The sequence below is a fragment of the Aplysia californica genome, unplaced genomic scaffold (genome assembly GCF_000002075.1).
Source record: "Aplysia californica isolate F4 #8 unplaced genomic scaffold, AplCal3.0 scaffold00437, whole genome shotgun sequence".
Taxonomy (NCBI): domain Eukaryota; kingdom Metazoa; phylum Mollusca; class Gastropoda; order Aplysiida; family Aplysiidae; genus Aplysia; species Aplysia californica.
The window spans coordinates 471,946-484,934 of NW_004797707.1; the positions used below are offsets into that span (position 1 = coordinate 471,946).

General features: G+C 38.5%; 1 protein-coding gene across 1 annotated transcript in view; it reads left to right on the top strand.

The window, feature by feature from the left end:
• The window catches only part of LOC101852563 (twitchin), a gene marked incomplete in the record, with an annotated part of 226,069 nt that overhangs the window by 104,584 nt on the left and 108,496 nt on the right, over window positions 1-12,989 (top strand). The window contains 5 exon segments of the mRNA XM_013086125.2: window positions 1,214-1,219; window positions 3,748-3,845; window positions 4,575-4,670; window positions 8,399-8,581; window positions 12,649-12,752. Coding sequence (XP_012941579.1) covers window positions 1,214-1,219; window positions 3,748-3,845; window positions 4,575-4,670; window positions 8,399-8,581; window positions 12,649-12,752 — 487 coding nt within the window.

Below are 12,989 nucleotides of genomic sequence, written 5' to 3' on the forward strand. Positions count from 1 at the left end.
TGAGAGGCCTGTTTGAGATCCTTCTGGGACTCCAAATACGGTCAAATGTAGGTCTCTGGGACCAGTTGGTCGCCGTAAACTGCTGATTCATTTAGCAGTAGTAAAATACAGTCGAACCTGTTTAAGACAACCACCCTTTGCTGAGGAGAAACATGATCTTCTTAGACAGGTGGTCCTCACGGACACTGCCATAAGAATATTTTAAAAAACACACACAAAGTAGGAAGTGGTTGTCTTAGCTGTCCCCGTCGTTTTATGCGAGAAAAATTCTGAAATTATGCAAAATGAGCCCAAAAATGTGAAATTATGCGATTCTGTTAATTTTAAAAAGAATAGCCTACTAAAGGAAAATATTAAGAAATTATGCAAAAAATGATCAAATTTTGCTAACTTATGCGGGGTGCATAAAACCACGGGGACAGTCTTAGACAGGTCAAGGGGCTGTTTGAACAGGTTTAGCTGTAGGTTCCACAGCCAAGCTCTGCTGTTCAATTATATTATTCAGCCTTGCCTTAAGTGAGGCCCTGCCTTTCCAAACGATACAAATAAATGATTGTGTTTGAATGTTCCTATTGTCGAGAGCTGAGGTCAGCTGACCCAGGCGATGTTGTGGTTGTTCGTCAAACGCAGTTTTTCATCCTGGTCACGATGAATGTGTTACGTGCCGCTGTCTCCTTGGCTTTTCTCATTTTTGCTAGTGAGCTCAGTACAACTTTTGTTATAACAGCTGTGAAGTTGAAGATAGTTTGTTTTTTGATGGTTTGAGATCTATTGTTTTGTTTTAATAGTAGAATTTTATATATATATATATATATATATAAATATATACATCCCTGTTGTGGTATAATGCAGATACTGTCAACAGGCATTCGGTAGCATTTTGCTCTGATACCCACAGCCTGTTTTGTTGGGTTTTTTCATACGTTGTGAAGCGGCTAAACTTTAAAATCTAAAGCTCATGCAAAAAAAAAAAAATCATGGATTTGGATATCGTGCCTAAGTGTAGGAAAATTTATTGTAAAAAATATTGCAGAGTAGAATGAAGAATGGATGTGGTGTTTTCAGAATGACTATAATAATATGTTATGTTGTGTAAATAAATGGCACTTGTGTTCTTCGTTTTGCCTCCTGTGTTTAGCGAGGCTTGTGTGTTCTTGTGTTTTTTTCACTGACCACGTGATATGAAAACTGCCCGTCTTTTTCTTTGTTTCAGAGACAGGTATTGTTGTCTGTTGTCTGTTGTGTGTTGCCCACCTTGTAGGGAGGCCCACCTGTTTCATGCTTGGCCCCTTCTTACCTGTCCGTTTTATGTGCTCAATGTTTTGGCGGAATGCCCTAAAACATATTATCTATATCTAAACGGATTTGTATGTCTGTGTCTTAAAATTGTTCTTGCATCTGTTTAGAAATATCCTGCTTCAATATTAGAATTTAAATGTTGCTTTACTAAAAATAAAAGAAAAAAAATACAGTTATATGATAATTGAGATTCCTGTCAGTCTACTTTTGGAGCCTTAAATTTTTGTTCCAAATAAATTTAAAAAACAGTTTTCTTTACTGCTTGACATCAAAACTGTCTTGAGATTTATCTTAGAGGGAAATGAAAGTCTTTTCTTTAAGTTTTGTTGGTGACAATTGTTGACCCCGACCAAACTTTTGTCTCTGCGCTGGCTTTTGTCAAAAGTTTCAGGCTCCGAAAAACTAATTGCATAGTTCCTAGTTTTAATTTTAGTGCTTTTATTGTCTGTTTTAACTTTAGTGGTACTGATATCAGTCAGGTAGTGTTAGTCTCAAATCTGTCATCATTGACCAACAATAATTTCTTCGAAGGGAATTGAATGTGTTTCATTTTAAAAGAAAAAATTATTATTCGTATCAAACCGTAGATCATTACTCTCAAAAGCCGTGTGCAAGTTGCGCACGTTAAAGATCCCTTGGTGGTCTAAAATCGATAAAAGTAGGCTTCGGCCGCCACCCGGGCAAAATTCAAAATTTTCTACCAACTAAAAATATTAGGTGTGTCCCGCGCACTCATATGACCTATGCAGTTGCGAGCGCAGTAAAACACTTTACAAAAACAAAAACAAACTCTCAAAAGTTGCTGTGCAACAAGAAGAAAATGTTTTGAGGTTGGCAAGAAGGTTTCCAAAAAGAATGTTTTCTTCTGTGAACTTCTTTGCTTCTGTTAGCGAACCATTATGGTCCAAAAATGGAAGTATAATATTTACTCTGTTTTCCTTCTGTGTCGTAGGTATTTTCCATCTTGAGTTTATTTGGGACTAGTTTGAAGTCAGTAGACTTAATTCAAAATGCAGGATATCAGACTGTGCGAGTGGAGGGAGGAGGTGGGGGGGGGGGGGGGGAAGATCTGTATTTCTGTATATATGTAATCTGTAGATTTAATCCAAAGATAGTACATAACAAGAGGGGCCACTTCTCTCTTTGAGCCAATTAAAAAGTGTCCTCAAAATTTGGTGGCGCCCTCTTCACAAAAGCGCACTCTTTGCGAACAGAGTTACCCTACTTGAGTTTTAAAAAATCAAAGTGAAACTAACAAGTTTTGGGATAAATTTCGGAAGAACGCTTTTTTAAAATGGTTACGCTGACAAAAAACCTCTTCCGGAGGAAAGGGTGATGGTTTTTCTTCGTTTAATTTGACTTTAGAATGAAAGGCGAGAGGTCATTAAAATTTTAAAAACCTAAAACTCCGCACTGAACGTACCCGAACTGCTGATGAACAGCAGTCGATCTGCGCACGCAAGGAGGTGCTATTCCTATTCTTCTTCTGGAAAAACGAAAGAGAGCTTCAAAACAGACTGCAGCGCCATCTGAAGCAAAGAGCATACTTCCTGCGGACACTTTTTTGGCTGAGTGGCCCATCTTGTTATTTACTATCTTTGTTTAATCCTAGTGGTCCAGTTCCTCAGTGCATGAGTGCTTTAAGTGTCAGGTACTAGCCGTCATCAAAGTCTTGAATGTTTGATCGTTAGCTCTGTAGATGTTTCAGTGTTTGTCACGTGCCAAGTTGTGGCGCGTTGTGGTTGTCAAGGTAGAGCGTCACTCGTCATGGGCGCCAACAAACTACCTTCCAGTCCACATGGCAATACCTGTCCATGTGTCATTGTCCTCCTTCATGTCGTAGCTGTCCATGTGTCAAAATTTTTCTTTCATGTCGTAGCTGCTCTACAACTCAATGTTTACTCGTTCTTTCATTGTTTCTTTTTTTTTTTTTTTTTTTTCTCTATAACATAGAGCTTCTTCACTCTTTCATTAAACAACGTAGTGACAAGGAATTTATCTCTAACTACTTTGTCAATTACTTATTTTTGCTGCACAACAAATTAGCCAGCTGCTATACTCATTTTGAACACTATTGCATAACCTTCATTATTTAGAGAAAAACCCCATAGTAATGATTTCCCCTCCACTTCAGTTGAGATGAGGGTTGACTTTCTTTAAACCAGTTTAACTGAGGCTGTTTTCAGCACGGATGTGTTCAATTTTTTAATATTGAGAGAGAAATGTAAGAGTTCAAGTAAATTAATTTCAAGTTTTCATTCACTTGTGCTTCTGATTTTAAACCGTAAGCTGAATTGTTCCATGTTTTTTAAAGCAATTATTTAAGTAATTGTTATTAGGTTACTAATTTTTCTTTAAAAAATCTCTTTGTGAATTTTGTGGCCAAGTTTGATATCGTATTAATTGTAATGTTGACAACGCTGACCTTTTCGTATGCACCACTTGCAGTGGACAAAAAAGGACGCAGGCTTTCTCAGATTGAGGTCATGAAGATGAGTCTGAAGAAGGTGGAGAAAGCAGAAGGCAGCGATTCTGAGGATGAGAAGGTAATATTTGAGGCTTATGTCGTTTGTTTTTTAACCATCAATTTTTCTTTACTTTTCCATATGAATTTCATTACCTCTCTAATGCCTGAAGAAATCTACATATTGCTTTGGGTTTTTTTCATGTCTATTCCAGGTGTAAATCTACAGTATTTTTGTTACCTTCACCATTCATGCCTTTTGAATTTCTGAAATTTATAATATTTTCTTATGAATGTTCCAATAATTCTTATGATTGTTTCAATATTTTTTATGACTGTTCCAATATTTCTTTGACATGCAAGTTTTTACTGTTTTGCCAATGCCCATTTGCCTCTCCCCATGGTCACTCATTCATGATTGTAACATTTTGTATGACTTTTTCCCATAATGCAATAACTGTTCTATTCCACTAATGGAATTTCTACCAGCCAATGCTTAATTAGTTCATAAACACCCTTAAAGTTTTTTCTCTCAAAATCGTCTGAAAATGTCAAGAATTGTATTAAGACAATTTGATATGAGTCATGCTTTTCTCCCTGTAATTTCTGGAATTCTGGAACCTTTCGATGATGCTATCCCTTGTTTAACCATTCATGTTAATCTTTTTGTTTGAGATGTTAACATTTCCCCCTTAATTACACCCCAGTAAATTGTAGAAATGGTGTTGGAGGAACTTTGCTGTCAGCCCTGCACATGACAGTAACTAGTTCTTGTGGGTGTGTTCACTCCTCTCTGTTTACACTTCACCAGCGCACTGGTAAAAGCACGGAGGGCTACAGGAGAGGCTCGCGTGCCGAGCATGAACGCGACCAGAAAGAGATGGTTTATAACAGAGAAGAAGAAAAGGTCCCTTATGAAATGCTCGTAACTCCCGGCTCATAGCTTTATACTCCTAGATGTAGACGGTTTCAGTTCTTTTACCATTTCTTTATTGGTGGATAGCTAAGAAGGAACCAGGACTTTGTACAAACAGAGGGTCTGGAACATTCTGTAACATCTATGAAAAGACATTTGGGCTTTGTTTGAGTTGGCTCCAGACAGAGATGACTTCTCGAAAGTTGTTGGAAATGATAGGCCTACTTTTGTAACAATACTGGGGGTAAAGATTAGGAGTAGGTCCCTGGCATCTCACTTTTCAAACCTTTAGCATAATAAATATTGCTCAGAAAGGACAATGGGTCGGAGGGTTTTCACATTTCAATGCTGTTTTCTTCTAGCTTATCCACCAAATGCTCTGGATTTTTTTACACTTTATTTATTTTTTATTTTTTTAGACCCCAAAAAAATGATGTATGGGTTGCTGTATACAATATCTTTGCAAGATTGAAACCTGCTTTTTTTGTTTCTCTGAATTTTAGTTGCCTTGATGATTTTGTGTAAACCTTCACCCTCATTTTGTCGATGGCCTCTCATATCTTTGGCCGATTTACTCTTGAAAATAGTCTGCTGTGAGATGGAATAAAGCAGATTGTTTTCTGGAAGTTTTGACAAATTGAGGGTGAAGATTGCATGTGTTATCAGACTGTTCTCTCTGTCTCCTATGTCTGTTGCTATCATATATTCTATGTTACATACCAGTACTTCTAGGATCTGCAATCCAGTTATTTTTATGAGACAACAAGTGGAAAGATCAGCAGTTAAATACTTATGTAGAATCTCTTTGAATCTTATGAAGATGTCAAACATAATTAAGTAACAAAGCATCAGACAGCTAACTTACGTTGGATTTTCCTGAAATAGATGTTCTGCTGATTTGGTCAGAATAAAAACACACAGAGAGAGAAGGGGGGAGGGAGGGAGGGAGAGAGAGAGAGAGAGAGAGAGAGAGAGAGAGAGAGAGAGAGAGAGAGAGAGAGAGAGAGAGAGAGAGAGAGAGAGAGAGAGAGAGAGAGAAAGAGAGAGAGGAGGGGGGGGGGAGAAGGTGAGAGAGAGTGAAAGAGAGAGAATATAATTGCTTCAAAAGACTATAGAATTTATAAATGAAATATCTTTGGTTTCAGTGGTGTACCGTAATGCAGTTTCTGTTGGCAAAGACAATAAAACAAATCTATTTGTACATAATATTTTTGGGTATGCTAAAGCAACGGGTGATACGAGGGTAGCATAATAAGGGGATAGTTGTAAAGTGACAGGAAAAGCTAAAAGAGCAGTTGAGCCTGCTTGTAAGACAATTCTTGACTTCTTTTCCCTGCGCTCATCTCTCATAACTTCTTGTCCTGCGTGTGTGGGAGAGTTCGAGTTTTGTAGCTGGAGTGAGCAAAACAATATCAGGCTAGCTACTTGTCTGCTAGCCCTGTTTTTTTTTGTTCTCTCTCTGTGTTCATTAGCTGCTCGTGGCTTCCTCTCTCTGACGCAGGCTCATGCTGAGTAGATTGAAAGCACCGCATGATACTTGCTGCACTGTGCACACTGTGCGACCTGTCGGAAGTTGGAGAATAATTGGTCGCTTTTAAGTGGGCTGACCCAGATTTCGGGGGTTTCCAGAAATCTTGACCTAAACCGAAAGTGGGCATTGCTCCACCTATAGGAGGAGTTTGGTTTCATTGATGATTATATTTGTTTGGTTGTAGAGAAAACTCTCCTTGTCCTTTAAAAAAAATGAACAAGGGGCAAAAACGCTATCTTCGATTTTCTCAAAACAGCATTTTTTAGGAAAGCCCCCTTGTGCTTAAATGCGACCAATGACTGGGGTTTTTTTTTCCTATTCATGAGGTTGTTTTGTAATGTGATAGAGTGGGTTGTTTTTTTAAATTTGTTTTGGGTTTTTTAGAGTTTTTTTTGTGGGGGCAGGGGTAAAAAATGTTAACAATAGATTGAGGATCTTTGGATATTACTGTGATGTTTTTGTGGAGAAGGTAACAGATGTAGCTTGCATGATACTGACATCAGATGTCAAACTTTTTCCATCTCCGACAGAGTCGCATCGTGTGTACACCGATGACATCGTCATTGTTCTCGTTTTGAGTCCCAAGCAGCCATTGTGAAGTTTTTGTTCCGTATGTGTGGGAGGGTGTGTCCACGGCACCCATGTTTCCGTCTCTTCGAGATGTCAATGGACAGACTCTATTTTTGTGTTGCGTTGCGCAACATATGTGCGTAGATTTGAAAACTGGACCTCTGTGTCTGTCTCCTGGACAGGCCAGATTCTCGTGTTGTGCAGCGTATGTGCGTATGTGCGTATGTGCATAGGTGTGTACACAGGAAATCTGTGTCTGTCTCCTGCAAAATATGTTCATGGACAGACCAGATTCGTGTGTTGTGCAGCGTATGAGCATATATGCGTAGGTGTGTACACTGGAAATTTGTGTCTGTCTCCTGCAAAATATGTTCATGGACAGACAAGATTCTTGTGTCCTGCAGCATATTATGTGCATATGTACGTCTCTGTCTGTCTCCTTTCAAAATATGTTCATGGACAGACCAGATTCTTGTGTCGTGCAGCGTATGAGCATATGTGCGTATATGCGTAGGTGTGTACACTGGAAATCTGTGTCTGTCTCCCGCAAAATATTATGTTCTTAGACAGATTTGTGTGTCGTGCAGCGTATGTCTGTCGTTGGTGTGTCCACTGCACACATATGTGTCTGTCTCCTCCAGATGTCGATGTCCTGACCAGAGTCTGGTGTCGTGCTACGTGGAAGTGAGGGCTGCTGTGTTCACAATTGATTTGTTGATCAATTTGTTTCTGTTTCAGGGTGAAAACCGATGTGTGTCCTTTTGTTCGGAGCGGGCGCCTCTGGCGTGTCAGAGAGCCGGCCTGAGTGTTTTCATGTTCATTTATTTCTTTATTCATGTTAATTTTTCTTTTTACATTTTTTTATGTTGATTATGTCTGTACCCACTGAATATATTATCATTATTCTAAAATATTTATATGGATGATTTTGAATAATACTAATTCTGAAGAACCTGAGGGAAATTATACCTGGACATTTGGAAAGTGTTTGATCAACTTGACTACTTACTAAATGGAGAAAATTCCATTTTTGATTATGTCAAAAGGAGGAAGAATAACGATCTAAGAGTAACATTTGCTGAAATTTATTCTCCTACTTATTTGGTGTCTATAGTTTTACTTGTCAAGTGAAAACATTTCTACTGAATTTCTTCTTTTTTTAATAGTTGTATTGAATCACACGCTTTAGAAAAGTACTTCATAAAAATTGGTTAAAGTAAATTTTAAACGTTTCCTGTGGTTCTAGTTCTCACTTTACTATAAGTCGTTTCTTTCTTAAGATATGTATAATTTCTCATGTTGTGGTTTTAGGAGTTCAAGTTAAGATGCTGATACTTTACCTCACTTAGTCCTGTCTCGTATACTTTGATCATTTCCTGAATTTCTCACATTTCCTTACCTGTCATGATCGCTGACAAGTTGATCTCATGACCCAGTTTATACTCCCGCCATTTACAATGCAGTGTTTATCTCTCATGCTTATGTCTCCCTATGTCTCATGTTCAGTGTTTTGTGTCCAACCACTGCGTATTCTCTCCGAGTTGTCCCCCATGAACATGCTAGAACTGTAGACTGAGGCCTAGTTCTCCCATCTATTCCACCCTGTGCCCACATCTAGCAAAAGGGTAGTGGCAGTCGCCGGCAATCTGTAGAAATTGAAACCCCAGTGAAGAAACCGTCGGCCGACAAACTGGAGGCGCTGGAGCAGCAGAGAAGGTCGTCCATGCAGCAACGTCGCGCCTCCCTGGCCGAGGTCATCCCTGATTGGCCCACGCTGCAGAAGAGAAAAGTGATCAAGGAGGTGAAGACGCGGCGGCAGACGTCCAAGTCAATGATCTTTTTTTCCACTCACTTACCTTACCTCCCTCTGGAACGTCAATCCTCTTACCGGGGGCTCGTTATTTTCACAATCCACCATGTTTGACATGCTGAGAAGGTAACTAGACTCAAATCAAACTTTCTTATTTTAAAAAAACCTTGATGAGTCGTTCATGGAGGCTTCTCCTGCTTTGACTTGAAAAGACGGAAGCCTCTGTGAAGAATGAAAGAAGGATAATATAAAATAAGAAATGTTTGTTTTCCTCCAGTTACAAGTTACATTGTCATTGCATCAAACTAGGTTGGTTGTGAACTGGGCTCCAGTCTATTCCCTAACAGCTGATATGTAACCAGTAATCAAGACGCAGACTAAACCTGCCCTTGTTTTCTTGTTTCCCTTTATCTCAGAATGCTAACATTGTGCTGCGGAATAACAAAACATTGGCTTTTGTTAACCCTGTCCGTACATCGTGTTTTACTATCGTATCCATACGACGTGGGAAACTCTGTGCTACCACTTTCCCTTTACTTGTTAATCCGATCCGTGCGCTTTGCGTAGCAGTCTGTCAAAATGATGTTTTGTGAAATACTGAACATTTCAAAGAGATCTTCTTATTAGAAGTATTCTAAAATGTGAAGAATATAACCATAGGGGTACAAAATGACCCCAGGGCGTACGGATAGGGTTAACACAGTGATCTGTTGCTAGGAAAATAGTCTTGAAGATTCTCAATTTATTTTGTCAAGTTTAAGCACTTGGAATTGGAAGAGTTCTACTCTTTACGAAAAGTCTCAGAGTTTCGTTGTGTAAAACTGTATCAATCTTTTTTGACGTTTAATTTCTGTATATTGATTCTCAAGTGTTTACATTTACTCTTCTGTTTTTTTTGGGTTTTTTTGGTAAGTGTTTTATGGTGCTCGCAACTGCATAAGGTTAAATGGGCATGCGGGACTCCTTAAACTTTTTCACTTGGTAGGAAATTTTGAATTTTGCTCGGGTGGCGGCCGAAGCCTACTCTTAACGATTTTAAACAACCAAGGGGTCTTTAACGTGTGCAGCTAGCACACGGGACCTCCGAGATTTTTCGCCCTTTTCCGAGAAGGCTAGGTGTAGATCTTTTCTACTTTGCATGTACTCCCAGTTTGGGTAGTAAGTTTCCTGTCTTCTGTCCCAAAAGACAATGTTACAAAAACCTTCAAGTTCCTTGTACTATTTATTGTCTTTATAAAGAACTCTCGAGAACTGGGCCAATACTAAGACTACAGGGGGAAAATGACGGTAGTCACAAACTGAAAATCGGGAGTGTACCAATTTTGAACGCCTGTTGACTCATAACTGTATTTCTGTTCAACTGTTGGTTGATTATTGTTGTAAGATTTCCCATTCAACAACACTTAACAATAAACCACCCGTCAGACAAATATGAAGTTATGAGTCCAAAAGCTTTTAAAATTGGCACCCTCACAATTTCCAGTTTGTGACTACTGTTGTTTTTCCCCTGTAGTCTTCACTGACTTCTGTATACTGTACCCTGGGTACAAATCTCGCCAAGGTTTTGAAATCTTAGAATTTTAATGAATTAGGGGATAACAATTAAAGCCTGAGTCAAAGATACAGTTTTTTACTGCAGACTTGTTCCTTTGATGGTTAACATTCCTCCCTCCTGCATCTTTGGGGTACCCTCATTCTCTGTTCGTCTACGTGTTTCAAAGTGATTCTGTCTCCTTTGTATGTTGGACGAAGCAAGGGCAGGTTTACTCTATATGTCTTTGTTGTTGTCAAGCCAAAACGCATTCCTTCCATAACATTCAACCTAAATAATCATATTATTATATCCAATGTACCCTTTGTTTGGAATGTTGCTAATGTATTTATTTACAATTTGTGAGGCTTGGTCAAATGGTTGTTTTTGGTTTTTTTTCTTAACTATGTCCTAAGTGTGCCATCAAGATCCAGCATGGTTTGCCTGGTCAGACAATATATATGAAAAATATATATATTCAATGATAACTCTTCTTTGTGTTAACATTTATGTAATGGCTCTCAGGAAATCCTCATAACACAGATTGAGGCATCGACATCTGTGGTGAAGAATGTAGCCACTGATGCCTTTATCTGTCCCCGTGGTTTTATGCACCCCGCATAATTTAGCAAAATTTGATCATTTTTTGCATAATTCTGATTATTTTCCTTTTTCATTCTTTGCTAAAAAATAACAGAATCGCGTAATTTCATTCTTTTTGGGCTCAGTTTGCATAATTTCAGAATTTTTTTTGCTTAAAACCGCGGTGACGGCTTTTTTCAAATGAGATACTGCTGCTCAAGGATTTATGAAGAACAATAAAAGAACATGAAAATATTCTTATTATAGCCCCATGATTTTGGCAAGTGGGCCATTAACACATTTTATGTGTCAAAGGTTGAAACAGATATTGGGGGGGGGGGGGGGGGGGTGGGAGGAGTGTTGTCTGTCTTTTATAAAGATACACAACCTCTGCAGTTACTCAAAGTATATAGCAGCTCTTCAGATGGAATCTACCAGAGGGACATTGTGAAAGCAGAAGAAACAAAAATTAATTGTTCTGTCCCAAAAGTTGATAAATTCACTCCGTGCAAAACGTAAGCATTAATCCTTGAGGTGTTGAATTCTTTACCTCTTTTGTATCACCACTCTTATCAGAAAATGTGCAGGCAATGTATGTGGTGACTTTCTACAATGTTGTAGTTCTTGTTGCTAAAAACAAATCTGAGATAAGATAAGATAATACTTTATTATCCCAGAGGGAAATTTTCCTTGGCTGTACAGGACCGTAAAACGTATGCAGGTATACATAAAATATTTAAATTATATATATTACTCTCATTAAAATTCAGTATGAAAGGAGAAATAAAGCTGACAAAATGTACATTTACATCAAATGCATCATTCAACCGCATGCAGGAATTTAAATACTATAATAGACCTTTGGGGTTATATACAGATACATACTCTAAGAGCAACACACATCTATGCTCATTCTGAAAAAAGCCTTGTGCTAGATGGTAAAAAACTTCTTTTATATCTTTCTTTCTTTGTTTCTATTTCCCATCCCCAAACTAAACAGATTATACTTTGCCGAGTGTATTTTGTTATTTATGTTACATGTTCATAATAATAAGTGTCTTCTCCCCCCCCCCCTGTTTTAATTTATGTATCTGTGCCATACCCTTGATAATCCATGTTGTATGTCGTGTATCTGTTCGTTTTTACCTGACGTATGTTTTACCGCACATCACACGACTTGCATGAAGTTATTTCTGTTGATGTCGTTAACAATTTCTCTGGCTTTGGCTTCTAGTCTCATAGTTGTGCCGTTGAGAGATGATGCCTGATGCCCTCTCACTTCTACTCACAGGTCGTTTCTTTCTTCAGTTTGACACTGAAGTCTTGCGTGTTCAGTGGCTGAGGGTGTGACTTTTTGACCTGTTCTGTTCTTTTTACTCATTGGATGGTTTCATTTTGTCACATCGTGTTAACATGGCAGAAGTCACGATATTACAGTTTCTGTACACACTAATGACTTTATAATTATTTGTTCTCTCAGTAAGGAATGAATCGCTGTATGAAGTGCAATTGAACATCAGCTTTTCAAAAATCCCAAAATTGCTTTAAGTAAAAAGAAGTGTCTCTCCTTTCAATTTAAAAGGTTACCTAGTAATCTTTTGACGTACAGAATTATTTTCCTATGTTGCAAGCTCTGAAATAAAGTACCCTTTACATACATTTTCAAGTTCTTTATCAGTTAAGAATTATGATTCCATTTGTCTTGCAGTTGGAACATAGTTGTCTATCATCACCGACATAGCTCTTAATAATACATAATGATAATAAAGATGTAATAATAATATTTCAATGGCATTGTCTACCACAAGAAACAACATTCTTAACCTTAAGAGATGAGATGCTCTTATTTGGGCTGTCACAAAAAAGCTATAAAAGAAGAGTGTGTCTGGTTCCCGACCCTGTAAAGCCATGGTGTTGACTTGGTTATGCTACATGAACGTTTCAGGAGCCCGACAAGTTCAACATTGAACTGGAGGACATCAAGTGCATGGAGGGAGAGCCCAAGGTGGAGTTTGAGGTGGACTTCTGCAAGCCCAATGCCACCATGAAGTGAGTGGTTTAGGGTCCCATCCTTTAATAATAATAATAAATGACATTTATATTTTGTGGCGTCTGTGGCCAAGTGGTTAGGATCTCGGACTCGCAATCGTAAGGTCGTGGGTTTGAATCCCGTCAGGGGCCCGACGTTGTGTTCTTGGGAAAGGCACTTTACACGAATTTTCCTCACTTCACCCAGGTGGGAATGGGTACCCGGCTATAGACAGCGAAAGATCTTGTCAGTTTGTT